The sequence below is a fragment of the Galleria mellonella genome, unplaced genomic scaffold (genome assembly GCF_026898425.1).
Source record: "Galleria mellonella isolate WM207_F2 unplaced genomic scaffold, CSIRO_AGI_GalMel_v1 utg312, whole genome shotgun sequence".
Lineage (NCBI taxonomy): Eukaryota > Metazoa > Arthropoda > Insecta > Lepidoptera > Pyralidae > Galleria > Galleria mellonella.
This window is the reverse complement of record NW_026442074.1, coordinates 1,179,794-1,194,787: the sequence shown is the minus strand read 5'-3', so window position 1 is coordinate 1,194,787 and position 14,994 is coordinate 1,179,794. Positions and strand designations below refer to the sequence as shown.

The 14,994-nt window shown below is 33.9% G+C and overlaps 1 protein-coding gene across 6 annotated transcripts in view; it reads left to right on the top strand.

Annotated features, from left to right (window-relative positions):
* The window catches only part of LOC113516327 (homeobox protein cut), a 215,354-nt gene that overhangs the window by 71,520 nt on the left and 128,840 nt on the right, over positions 1 to 14,994 (top strand). The window contains exons 1-2 of one of the 6 annotated variants that reach the window (XM_031908558.2): positions 1,713 to 1,860; positions 2,026 to 2,168. The exons of 4 other annotated variants lie outside the window; for them this stretch is intronic. In XM_031908558.2, the coding sequence (XP_031764418.2) occupies positions 2,094 to 2,168 (75 nt within the window). In that variant the 5' untranslated portion in view covers positions 1,713 to 1,860; positions 2,026 to 2,093. Of the gene's footprint in view, positions 1 to 1,712; positions 1,861 to 1,976; positions 2,169 to 14,994 lie in introns of those variants that run through there. One more of the 6 variants, XM_026900740.3, reaches the window with a different exon arrangement.

Sequence of the window (14,994 nt, the reverse complement as noted above, 5' to 3'; positions counted from 1 at the left end):
AACACCTGAGTCCCCAGGAATGGCAACACATGGGGGGTATCATGGGCGAAACAGTATTCTCTGTTATGTCCATGGTACTATTAATGTCTATAGGCGACGGTTACCACTTTCCATGAGGTGGGCCGTCAGCTTGTTTGCCATTCTAAGTTGCATAAAAAAATATATATAAGATACAGATGGCGAATAAAACATCTTAAGGTGTTCTCTACCAGTCAACCATAGAACAAACAGTGAAATTAACTAATTTACTAACATATACATATTTCTAAAGTCATGTAAATACTAGGACATTAAACAATATACTACAAATATAATAATATAGTAGGTGTCGTAAAAGACGACTAAGGTAACATAATGGTCGAGGGATGGGCAGCAGCGTCCCTCTTAAAACATCACCAAAGCCTAACTACAGTTGCCGAACCGCCTGTCAAGCGTGGCAACTATTGGCAAAAATCCCTTATTAGGTAAGGCCTATGTCCAGCAGTGGACAGTTAACGGCTAATATCACAATAGCAATATACAATTAACTATTAAAAACATGTAAATTGATCAAAACCAGTTTAATAATTTAAACTTTAATACACCGGGAGTAACACAATTTCCAGGTACACCAACTATCCAGTATCCATCCAACAAATTCAATTAAGCGTAAACATAAATCAAACAGTCCCGAACTTTCTCACATCGAACCAGTCCATCTTAATATGCAAATAATTAAAAACTATCAGCCGATCGACTGTCAACCCCAAATGTAAAGATCACCGATAAATTAAAAAGAAAAAAGAATAAGGGCCAACATTACCCAAAAACCAGTCTGTACATTTCGATCGCACATAAATTTGTGACCCGCCCAATTGTTCTATGATTTATGCCCTCGCTATCGATCTGCATATGTTAATATGTATTTTTTAATAATTACAACAGTTATTTCCGAAGCCGGTTCAAGTTGTTTAATATGCGAATAATAATTAGCCAACTCTCTTTAGGGTAAAATTCTCACGAAAGGGGTTGATTGATCGGATGTACAGAAATGTGGTAATTATGTACCCCCTGTCCTACTTTCACGGTGTCCGCGGACGATGAGAAGCGTAAAAACTATAAAAATAACACCTCGATTAAAAATTAATAACGGTCGCTATTCAAAAAAGGAAACTGATTTTAAATATTTCGTTCCATTTTTAAAAATTGTCTCTAAACTGTAACAAGGATATTAAAATTCGAACGTGTCACTGGCACAATCTTTCAAATCGCCGATTATGTCATTGTACAATGAGATAAAAAAAAAAAAAAAAGAAATATTTTCGATAACAAACTCAATATTAATGCTGTCACATACGCGCATCGCATTATAAAAAACGCATTTCCGAATCACACCAACAATGCATTGAATAGAATGCAACACTGACATCTGTACCGGAGGGTTAAAGCGTTTGAACCCCAAATCCTATCTGAGACTTTTTTCTTCAAATGTACAAAAGAAGAGCGCGCATTAAACCTGTTTAACCGATTGATAGGTCGATCCCGATTTTTAAATATCGAACCACAATAGGATCGGATTCGAACGCGTATTTGCATACGTTTTCTTGCGATGCAAATGAGTGGAGCGCATTTGTAAGGCGCTATGGGAAACGGTGGTGTTTGGGAGCGTATGATAATGAGCAGATAAGGCATGGAGATGCTCTCGGCTCGGTTATCTTGGCTAGTCAGTTGCGCGCGCGCTTCCGTTGTGACAACGTCACGGGTCGCGCGAACACTACACTCTCTCGTTGTTTACACGCAGCGGCGGCTGCGCGGGACATTCCGGGGGGAAAATACGCGCGATTAATTATTTATTATTTCTTTTTTTTTTATTTGAATATTGTATTTCGAATTCGATTCTCGATACTTTGGAAACAAATTAACTATTAATGAAATAGTTACTTTGTTTCCAAATACATAAAAAAAAATGTGTAATATTTTCTTTTTTTTTTTTATTTCTTCAAGTAGTTTTTTTTTTTTTTAAATATCTCCGATTTGTGTTCTCAGATTGTCGTATAAACAAATGTGTGTGAATTACACGGACTATTTCCGAATGATAAACACCAAAAGTGCATATGAACGGACATTTCAGTGATAAACTTATTATATTGTACATTGAAATTATGAAAATCAGGAGTTACTACCATGAGGTGAGTTATCAGTGGCCAGTCAGTTATTAGTATAACGGTCTTAGGTTCGATTCTTAGCTGCGTCAATCAAACAAGAAAAGAGACTTTCATAAAGTGACCTAGGTTTAATTAGGTAGACCAATTCCAAATGCTTCTGAATTTCCATCGTCAAGTTTCTCTTGACATACTAGATTTATTAGACAAATACTATAACTATAAGGCATCATACCAATTATTAGCAACGTCCCTTTTAAAAACATCTCTAAAAGCTTAACTGCAGTTGCCAAGCGTGGCAACTACTGACAAAACTCCACTTACGATGAATACCTTATGTTCAGAAGTGGAACAAATAACGGTTAAAATAACAACAAATATTGTATTAATTAAAAAAAAAAATAAAAAAAAAACAACAGATAAACATTCGTATCCATTTAAATGAAACTTTATAGAACACAGTTCGATAAAGAACTTCTGTAACCCGCTCCGAACTTCGAGATACTGGCGCTAATGAAAAGAGAATCTATAATGGAGTGACGGGACGGCTCGCGTGAATGCAATAATTGGTGACAATGGATACGGCATATTATTATTTTTAATTTTTTTGATGGGTGAAAATGGTATGGTTACCCCGCCTGCGCTAACGGGATACGCTGGCGGAGCACCAGTGAAGGGTGATCGATGAGAATGAAAACAGGCCAGTTAGCCCATCATGATGAATTCATCAGGCATTAACCATGATAGTTTCCAGGGGGAACCGCGAGGAGGTCGACCTGGTTGGGTATATTGCTAGCAATGGGATTCTCAGTCTCCATTACTAACAATCCCTGTCCCCCCCTACTGCATGTTATTAGAAAAATATTTTATATATTTTTGCCTTGTATTTATTTATAAACAATAATTTATATTTGAATAATCATGGCCAATACAAAATAAAATTTACAAGCATGACATTAAGTTTATTTTTGTGTTTAAATCGATTACAGAGTAATAAATAAAACTTGTTAAATAATTATAGAGACAGAAAGTATACACAACTGATAATATGTATATAAAAATACGTTTATTTACTCTGTTCCTGTTTGAAGGGTGCGATATGTCAGTGAATTTACTGGGTACAGAGGAATAACACCTGAGTCCTCAGGAACGGCAACGCATGGAGGGTATCATGGGCGAAACAGTATACTCTGTTATGTCCATGGTACTGCTCATGTTTATAGGCGACGGATACCACTTTCCATCAGGTGGGCCGTCAACTTGTCTGTCATTTTAAGTTACATAAAAAAAAACTTAAGTTATTTTAGTACATTAATCTAAACTAATACGATACATACGATACATAAATCTAAACGAAAGATTTGATTTTTTGTTTTATACATAGGTATATAATTTATTTGCATTACGTATAACACACAAATAACTACAGACATAGACACACAGTAAAAAGAGATAAAATAATACATATACAAAACAAAAGAAATATAAATAAAATCAAAGATTACTTAGCAGATTTGGAAAATTCTATCACGTATAGAAAGCTACATTATCAGCAAATAAAATTGGCTGTATTTTTTATAATAATAATTTATGTAAATATTTATTTTAACTTCTGTTTAGCACTACTACTGCCCACTCTGTTGCCTGTATGCCACTGCGTTAGGTTGACTGGAAGAGATCTCTTTTAGAGATAAGTTCGCGTTTGCTAACGTTGTTATTAACTTATTGTTGTTACTGTATGTTTAAGTACAATAAAGTATATATATATATTTATATATATATATATATATATATATATATATATGTGTGTAAAAAACAGCTTCAAATTAATTAAACACAGCTGCGAATTAATTAAACAATAGACACTGATAATTAGTAAAAATATGTTTATTTAGGTTATAATGTCTCTCCAATTAGTGACGGTTGATTATCAGCTCAGGGGATCTGTCCTATTATCTATTAATGGGACAATTATTTATAATTATTGTAATAATTGTGATTAGCTGGACCACTATGGACCTTTAATTGCTCTAGTTTTGGCTGTAACTTATTTTTTTTTATTGTTATTCAGATTTTCCCCTTGTTATTCTATTAAAGAAAAGTGTAACCAAACTGTACTGGAATCAATATCAATAGGAGCGCCCAGTAACTACGTGCGAACACGTCGACGGCACTTGTTCGATGTTCCATTGCGAAGAACAGAGTTCGCTAAGCAGGCTCCCCTATCTCTTGCATTGAAACTACTCAATGATGTTTTGAGCCAGTATCCGCAATTGGATGTATTTGCTGGAGTTTCGTCGGGTGACCACAGAGTATTTGTGTTCAGACGTTTTTGTTTAAGTCTTTTTATATTATTCTTATATATGTAATATTATATGTTGTTGTATTCATGCTTTCCTGGGTGGGCGTATTGGGAGACTGTATTCACCCAGTAAATAAATAAATAAATAAATAAATAAATAAATTAATATAGTAAATGCGGATTTTTAATGATAGATGGATGTTTGTTACTCTTTCACGCAAAAACTGTAAAACGAATTTTATACACGAATAGGTTACATCCTAATTTAATACATAGGATACTTTATGTATTGATTCACGCGCGTGCAGACGCGAGATACAGCTTATATAGATATTATATTCTAACTTACTTTTACTATTCTAAACAAATTTACATTCTATAGTTTTCTTTCAGCTTCTCAAAGGTTGACTGTAAGAGATCCCTTTATGGGATAAGTCCGCCATTGTATATTAAATCATTTATCAGTGTTCAATTTGAATTATGTACGATAAAGATTTTACAATACAATACAATTGCTTCAACTTTCAATTATTTATTAAGGCACACATTTATGTATTTATTATTAACAGAATACATGTATAATATATTTAAAAAAATATATACAAAATCAGGTCTGATAGAAGTATTAAGTAAGAAGTAGAAGTAGTAAGTATATTCAGAATTTAACTGACATACCTACTTTGACAAACAATAATCAAGACTTGAAAACAAAAATCCAACATAAGTGTTTAATATAACAATTATTATTATTATAAACAAAACGTCACATTAGAATTGTTCTAATGGAGGTGAACAAAGGGAAAAATACAAAAAAAAAAAACTTTTGTTTTACACAATTACATACCGATGCCGCATCAAACGCGTCGCCCGTTCGTTCGCCGCTCGCCGCTCGCCTCTCGCCTCTCGCCGCTCGGTATCCCCACATCACGGTAATTAAGAGAGGCACAAATTAGCGACGTACGAAAGACGCCTGTTTTTCTTTTGTGAACGACATATGCGGGCGCCGCGCGCGTGTACGTGCGGCGAGCTTTTCAACGTGTAACCTACCTATTGGTGGATACGCTTTGAAACAGCTCCTCGCTACAATGGAGTTACATGTTTTTCAACATGTTATTAACGATAATTAAAACTCTTTACGCGCTTTATTCATTCGTGTATCGAGCACTTTTGTTTTTTTTTTTTCTAATGTGTATTTAGAACGAAAAAGTACGACTAATTTCAATATCAATCCGTGATCCTTAATCGTGATATTTATTTATTTATAGCCACCTTCCTTTCTACCAACGCAATATTTCTCTGTATACCAATAAATAAACGAATAAATAACAAATTATATTTACCAATTATCAGAAATGTATAATAGATGAAGAAAATATTCTAAAAAAATCATCTTGTAAGCTTATAGTTACAAATAGAACTTTGATTGATACAAGATATTAAAAAAATATATATCTATATTAAAATTTATTAATACATAAAGTATCCTGTGTACTAAATTAGGATATAACCTACCCATGTACCATAAAATCATTTCAATCCGTTCAGTAGTTTTTACGTGAAAGAATTATAAACATCCATACTATATACTATATATAAACTCTCGCATTTATTACATTAATAGAATAATAATGTTATCCGCATAAAACACATCATTCCCGTCTAATTCAAAATCACCAATATCTAAAACCTATAACGAATAAATAAAAAAAATCTAAAAAAAAAAAGACTTTCATATCGGATTATGTAATGTTACTTTTTCCTCGGACGGTACGGTACGGGCACGCATTAAAATTGATCAACACATAACGACGTTATCCACATAATACCGACCCTTCTCAGCGGTCACTTCGACAGCGGTTAGCAACCTTTTCCGAATTTCCTCCGCCCCACCCTTTAATTTTCAACCCACTTTTTACGTCAATGTTTTTCTATAGGACCTATATACTTGTATGAATAAGTGAATGATGGGGGATATCAAAACATCTCCCTTATCGGACGAGCTCGGGGGCTCAAGTTTTTACGGGAAAGGATTAGCTAATACGACGCGGAGGCCTTTGAGCGCTGTCTGATGTGGCGACAATTTTCGTCCGGTGACTTGTCGAATTTTAGTTTCTATGAAGGGAATGACTGTTACATACAATATATTAGCATAGTCCCACTATTGGGATGGATTCTATTCATTCTAATCAATTCTTATATATTAAATTGGAAGAGATTTTTTGTTTGAACGTGCTAATCTCTGGAATTAGTATTTGGATTTGATAAATTATTTTTGCATTTGATAAATCACTTCTCGAGAAAGGTTATAGGTTATTTAATATCACAATATAACTACGGTTAAAGCAGCGAAATGTAACTAATAGCTATATAATTATTTAAAGTTATTCTCCAGCACAGGTATACTCGTGTTACGCTTTGTTTTTCAAATCGCCTCTTATTCTATCTTATGGTTTGAAAGAAAAAGGAAAAATACATGTTCTTACTCTGTCACAGTGTAAAGAAACAACATTATTTTTTATAATGTTAAATTTATATTTCATAACATATCAAGATCCAAGTTCTGCAGTGAGTTCATACATTATGTATGAACCGACTGCAGAACTTCGACCACATTATAACTTTACGAAGGCCACTGCATTTACGTACTTTAATAATGTTCGTAATTCCGAATTTATAAATAGTATCAATCATATAGCAAAAAAAATATTATTAACCAGAATATCGTTTTACTTATTTTAAAATAAATAAAACGCAACATATAATAACGTGATCTTTCGTAGATTTGAAACATTTTTATTTAGAACGCAGAAGTATGTCTATAAATAGGTTTAAAAAAGTTTACTTTATTCATCACTTTGTCACAAATTTAAAAGTTTATAGAAAACCAACGAGATCGAACCCTATCGATTGTAAAGGGATTTATTAAAATAATTTCAGAAATGATTTCATATAATAAAATACAAACTCTGAACCCCCTCCTTTCGAAAGTCACTTAAATATCCACAAAGCCATTAAGCTATACATTCCCAAAGATACCGAGCACACATATACCCCAAAATATTTACCCTTTTTTTGGCAATCGAACAAAAATATAACCACAAATTCTCAATTATTAAAACTCGCAGTGCCTAATGGTTACTTGAGCATTACACTTTTTCCACCCATATTAATTCCTTCATATTGACGCACTCGCCTCCAGGGGGCGTGGGGGCGTGGGGTTGACCAGGGGGCGCAGATAACGCGGGAGACATAAAACGTAGGAGATCGCTAATTCATCATAAGTTAAAGGGGTTTTTATGTGCGCGCTCGGACGCTTTGTACCGAACACAAAAAAGGTTGCCAACGTCTGAAGCGATACCGTCGAGCGAAAAATCGACTTTCAAAGCGTTATTAATTAACATCAAAGGATATATTGAAAGTGGTATCGCTGTAAGCTCAGATTTAGTGGACTTCATAGCTTTGTAATATTGACCTTTCATTCGCTAGTAAGTAGTTGAACACCTTTGGAAATATCATACAGAGGGCCAACCATGAAATATTTTACGAAATTTCAGGATCGTACGAAACACAAAATTGATGTTCAAATTACATGATACGTACCGTTTAAAGATATTAAAAATGATAAAATGTCGTTCCTTTGGACTAGTACGTTAGAATTTATGACGAACAAAATGTTAAGCTCCATTTGCTGGGACGATTTCGATATGAATAAAAACACCAGATTAAGTTCTAATATTCGAAATTTCATTTCATAGCAGACCCTCTGAATTCAGTGTTTCGGAAAATGTGAACCTAAATTTCGTAAATATATACGTAAATATATACTTCAAAAGTTTCTATTTTCAATTTGACTGTAGTATATTTCTTATATGTACGATATAACTAATTATAGGCGATTTTAATGATTCTTTTGTACTTCAAAGCTTTACGGATTATATTTTTCAAAATTATTCAATCTTAGGTCACAAATTCTGCATCAATTTTAATGATTATTTTGCAATCGAATGCTATTAACTCCCGTATTGTTGTTATTACAAGATGTTCTGAATTAAGACAGTTTTTTTTATGGAATAAAATCTAAAATTAGACATGCAGCCTATTAAGACTACAACTTTCCATAAATTTATGTTTTACTATTTTTTACCCGCGACTTCGTCCGCGTGCCCGGAATATGTTTACTGACCGGGATAATGAGTAACCTATATCCTTCTCCATCCCATATAAAATGGGTATACCAAATTTCATAATAATTGGTTAAGGTAACAAACAAAATAATTATCGAAACAGAAAATATCAATAACTTGCCGTGTGGTCCCGACGCAGAATGATTGACCCCTTCCTTTCCCGTGGGTGTCGTAAGAGGCGACTAAGGGAGCTTAATAGCCGAGGGATGGGCAGCGAAGTCCCTCTTAAAACATCGCCGAAAGTCAAACTGCGGCTGCCAACACGTTTGCCAAGTTTGGCAACTATTGGCTAACCCTTTCGATAGGGGGAGGTCTATGTTCAGTGATGGATAGTTAACAGCTGATATAATGGTGATGATGATGATGATGGTAATGGTATTAATAAGGATAAGACAAATTTAAACTACGTCCATAAACCATGAATCTACAAATAATGCTCTAATCAAAACAATATGTCGGAATCCAGTAATTAATTGATTAAAAAGGGTTCGTTAGAAGTTTTTCTACGGAACCAACTCTGAGGAGGATTTTAAAATGGGACCAAATTGGTTTAACTGGAGGGACGTGTGCTTAACTTTCAGATTCAATAATCACACGTATCCAGCTACCCATACATACATATACATACATTCACTTTTCAATATCAAATGGATTAACTTTAAGTACCTGAATTTGTAATTTTAACAGTCGTTGTTAATCGCCGGCGTGGAAAAGTGTGTTATTTGTTTAAAGCTTTTGTTTGTGTGTTTATTTATATGTCTGTAGGTAACTCCCAAACGAATATACCGATTTCCATGTGTATTTTTAATCGATTTACGATTTCAATGTATACTATCCTGTATGGATGAATAATTGTTACTCTTTCACACTAAACGAGCGATCGGATTTGAATGAAATTTAGTACACGGGTCGGTTATATCCTAATTTAGTACATAGGATACTTTGTGTATTGATGCATGCGACCAAAGTCGTGAGAAACAATTAGTTATTTATACAGGCTAAAATATAATTCGTGATCATCCTTTTAAGAGAATGTTTACTCGTAAAAATAATCAGTTTTTAAACGACTTCAAAAACAAAGAAGATTTGAATTATTATAAACGATATATTTGCAGATTGATCCTATAGAAATTTTCTTAAAATTAATTCAATAATTTAGTTTTGAAATTAAAATAACTGATTTTGCTACGACTAAAGTCAGTATTTTTTTAAACACAATCCTATGTTATTAATATGTGATAAATAACATATAAAAAAAATACAACCGAATCGAGAACCTCCTCCATTTTTGAAGTCGGTTGAGAATTAAAGATGGCGTACTCCCGAGCGGTGGAAGTGGCACGTCGGAGTTCGCCTTCCCGTATCGGGCGCGCGACGTTATTTATCAGAATCCATCGCAATTAATTCAATTTCGTTAAAATCCCAAACTTCACTTTTAATCCGATCGATCCCATTACGCCACGGCCCCTTGCCCTTTTTCTCGTAAACAAATGATAATTCTATTAAAGTATATTCGTCTAGTTACCGTACGAGACGGATTGTACTAAAGGGAAACTTTGTATAAAAGTCGTTTGCTTTGGCACTTCTGTCCCATTCGTGTTTCTACCGTGAAGCAGTTGTATTTGCATGGCTGTGTTTCGGTTTGAAGTGTGGGATATGGAGTCAATTTACAGGTACAGAAGAATAACACCTGAGTCGTCAGGAATGGCAACACTTGGGCGAAATAGTACACTCTGTTATATCTATGGTACTGCTCATGTCTATAGGCGACGGTTACCACTTTCCATCAGGTGTGCCGTCAGCTTGTTTGACATTTTAAGTTGCATAAAAAAAAATTTCAAATCGATTCATTTTAAAATTATTGACGAGGCGACGCTGCGAGAAACAGTGCAGCTAGTGATAGAGACGCATTCATAATAAAAAAAAAAATAGAAATTTATATTTAAACTGTATTTCAATCCATATTTTACACTTGCTGTGTATGGTTTGTACCCGCTTCAATACATACAGTATCCTATGTACTAATTTAGGATATAACCGACCCGTGTACCAAATTTCATTCAAATCCCTTCAATAGTCTTTGCGTGAAATCCATCTGTAGTTACAAAATTTCGCGTTTATTATATTAATAATTATAATGTTGTATTTTTGTGTGTATGTTAGCTAATATGTATTTTAATTCAATTTTAATGAATCAAAAATAAAAAAATTATCAACTTCTCTATCAGTGCAATATTGAATTGATTAGTTACACCTTATTTTCGCTAATTCAGTATCACTGATTCTTTATTTTGAATATATACCAAAGAGTTTGCTTCCCACATTATCTTGCAAATAAACTTTTAAGTTTCAAATCTTCAATGAAAACTCAACTTTGCATTTACAGAAAATATTAGTATTCAAGCTGTGAAACTTTAAGTAAGTAAATAGATAATAAAAACAGCTTATTGGACAATCCTGTTGGAGATGCACCAAAATGTATTACGCCCAGTCCAACTAGAGCTATTCTTATTGGTCAATAAGTAACTTAAGTCAATTTGCCATTCTAGAGTACCATAAAAAAAGAAAATAAAACCAAATAGTGACGTGACTCTTCTGAAAGAACTAATTCTAAAATTTCAAAAGCAAACTGCGATTTGCGCCTATTGACGATTTCCTTGGAGAAAAAAAGTAGTTTAAAAATATTAAAATTGCCTTAATCTATGCTTTATTTATATTTTTAAATGTCATTATTGTTTCTTTTTTAATATAATTTTGTAAACATATCTAATGAGATTGATCGTAGAGGACTCATCTACTTATGTATTATAAAATAAATAAATATATAAAAAGAAGAATTATTTATTTATGAAATTTAAAAAAAAAACTAGACCGTGATATATCGATTTGAGAACGAGACAAATCGATGGTACACGATTATGTTACACCGTCAAACGCAACTCTTTTGTCACGTACAATCACGTGCGTTCGCAAATTTGCCGTTTATTCTCGCGACGCCCTCGCGCCGTGCCACTGAGCAAGAATCCGATTCCAATTAGAATCGAATCGTGAGCTAAATGAGGTGCGAATCGATGACAACCCGGCTCTCATCCGAGCTGAACTAGTGATGTGTTTAATTAACTCGCGACTGATGCCTTTTTGCCCCTTTGATTTGCGTCTCGTGGGTTCCTGATGTATTGGGAGTAATTATAGTTGATTGGGAACATCTCTGATTATTATTAGGATATACGGGCATCAGTAAACCATACAATTGGTATCGACGGTCTGATATATCTTGCGCTAATAATAAAATTGTAGTGAACTCCGTTTGTGTACTGTTGAAAGGATTCAATCTACTTTTTTTTTTTTTACAACACAGGGGGCAAACGAGCATGCGGCTCACCTGATGGTAAGTGACTACCGCCGCCCATGATCACCCACAACACCAGCGGCATTGCAGGTGTGCTGCCGGCCTTTTAAAAAGGAATATACTCTTTTCTTGAAGGTTATGTTGTCGTATCGGTTCGGAAATACTGCTGCTGGAATTTGATTCCAAAGAATGATTGTGCGTGGAAGAAAGTGCCTTGAAAAACGCACGGTGGAAGACCGCCACTCGTCCAGATGATTGGGATGAAACTTTATCTTGTACGGTGATTATTAACAATTCCTCAGGATATTCGGTACACAGAGATGCATCTGCGCAGTTAATCATACAATTGGTATCGACGGTCTGATATATCTTGCGCTAATAATAAAATTGTAGTGAACTCCGTTTGTGTACCGTTGAAAGGATTCAATCGATTTTGATGGGAATTCGTTGTTCTACGCTTCGTTTGACTATACGAGAACCTATCTCATCGATTATTGGCTCTTCCAGCTATATCTGTAATAAGCAATTATATATATACTACATACAAACACTTAACATATAAAATTTATTTCAAGCATTCATAAGTTACATTAACCGTTTACCATCAGACTGGTATAAAAAAATATATATATTTCTTAAAAATCGTAATATTTAATTTTTATACTTAACTGATTAACATTATTAATGTGAATTGTTGAATCTTAACGTGAATTTATTAATGCTAAATAAATTACTTAAAATCAACTAATTAGTTATAACTTTAAAACTTAACAGTCATATAGAACTGTGATTAACTACCAAAAGCAGGCGTTAATTGTTAAGCGACACAGACACACACAAAAAAACGAAAATCCCAGGTCGGCCGAGTTAATTAACAACACAGACAGATAATAACCAATTACCAGTGATTATAAATTAACATTATCAACTAAAAGTCGAGAACGGCAAATATTTCCGTAGCGACAGCGGAGTTGCGAACTTGACGGAACTCGGAGAAACTTCGACGGAACTCGATGAGCTACAAATAGGCATCGGAATTAAGTTTCCGTCGGTTTTCTGTTCGCCTTTTAATTATTTCGCCTTCCCCTCCACCAGGTGGAGTCCCGATCGGCCCCTTTCAGTCCCGCTTTTGATTTTCTTCCCAACTGATAGAGTCTTTAAACTTTATATAATTACGTTAGCAATTAGCTCATTGCTATATAATCAATACTGTCAATATTGAGCGGGGATACACTGTGCTCATTTCATCTTTTGATTTGATTTCATTTCATTTACTAAGATTTGCAATATCAAAGTGCTTTAGTTACTAGCTACATAGTTGATTTTGCGACTTTACACACAGGGACCTTTTATTGACTCTATCGTCTGCACAGACTTTTAATTTATTAAACACCTAGTGTATTTACTTTCAAAGTTTATTCCAAAATAACTGTATTAACTTAATGGGTATATAACTAGAAATTAGTTGAAACCGAACATAAAAATAACAATTTTTAACCGATTTTACAAATTACAATTTTATATTTATAGTAACCTATTTTTTAATATAAATATTTCATATAAAAAGGTTAACAATATCATTGAACAAATTATAAATCATGTCTTGTTATATTTCTTACAGACCTATTTTTTTTATCAAAGTACACGTATTCAAAAATATATAAAATTTCTGTTCAAATAAATTAAATGTCAAATTCATTTAAAAAAATAACATATATTTCGTTAACACAAATCATTATTCGTATTCACCAATTTAATAACCTTTCATCACTCGGTAACTCGATATACATACCGACAAATCACTTCAAAAATGTAAATTGGACATACAAAACAAAGATGGCAACGTTCCAAAGCCGGTCACATTCGGAGAACTCACTCGTTCGTGTGTCGACATCGATCAATCAATCGATTTAGTTCAATCGACTCATTCGCTCGTTTGTATTCAGAAAACGATCGATCAATCAGGCGTGACACATCACTAATGTTGTCAATGAGGTTCATAAATAAATCTTTGATAGCATTTTTATTCAATTTAATGATTTTTTTTTAAATTTATAGTTTATAAACGAATTCGAAATAAGAATGTTCTTTTTTTTATTATTTATTTTATTTGTTTATTTATATGATATATATGTTACGTGATATTTTGGCCAATTCTCAATTATAAATGGCTACCACTATTGCTTACAATTATAGCCGTATAAATTGCGTCTATTCCTTCCCATTTCGTTGTAACTGTAACATCCCGCCACCATCGAGCCGTGTCTAGATGAATTTTAAGATTTGACATATGTCTTTCCCGATGCCAGCTTTTATTACAAGTTCAAAACGTCTAATATATGCGTCTAAATATGACAGCGGAGTCGAGATAAAAGCGATGGCTGACAATAACGCCTCCCTTTGTGTCATAGATCACTTGTATATGTAACAGACGGTACACACTGGTTGACTTATTAATTTATAATAAATGAGATATGTCGCATTGTCGACGACGCTAGTGATTGTTTGTAACGATGTTATAGTGGTTTATAACGCTGACTCCTAATGATAATGGTTTCGACCCTAACAACAAGGAAAAACATATAAGGAATTATAAAATAAAAACTGTGAATCATATGATTGCCTCCTTTCTTCTTATGTAAATTACAATTAAGTAAAAAGAGGACGAAATATACACGGTCAGCTGTTATTTTTGTCAATTCTATTATATTTATTCATTTATTCATTACACCAGAGGAAGACTCTGTACAAAAGTCGATTGCTTGGGTACCTCTGTCCTATTCGTGTTTCTACCGTGAAGCAGTTGTGTTTACATGGCTGTGTTTCGGTTTGAAGGGTGGGATATGGTGTGAATTTACTGGGTACAGAGGAATAACACCTGAGTCCTCAGGAATGGCAACGCATGGGGACATCATGGGCGAAACAGTATACGAGTACTCTGTAATGTCCATGGTACTGCTCATGTCTGTAGACGACGGTTACCACTTTCCATCAGGTGGGCCGTCAGCTTGTTTATAA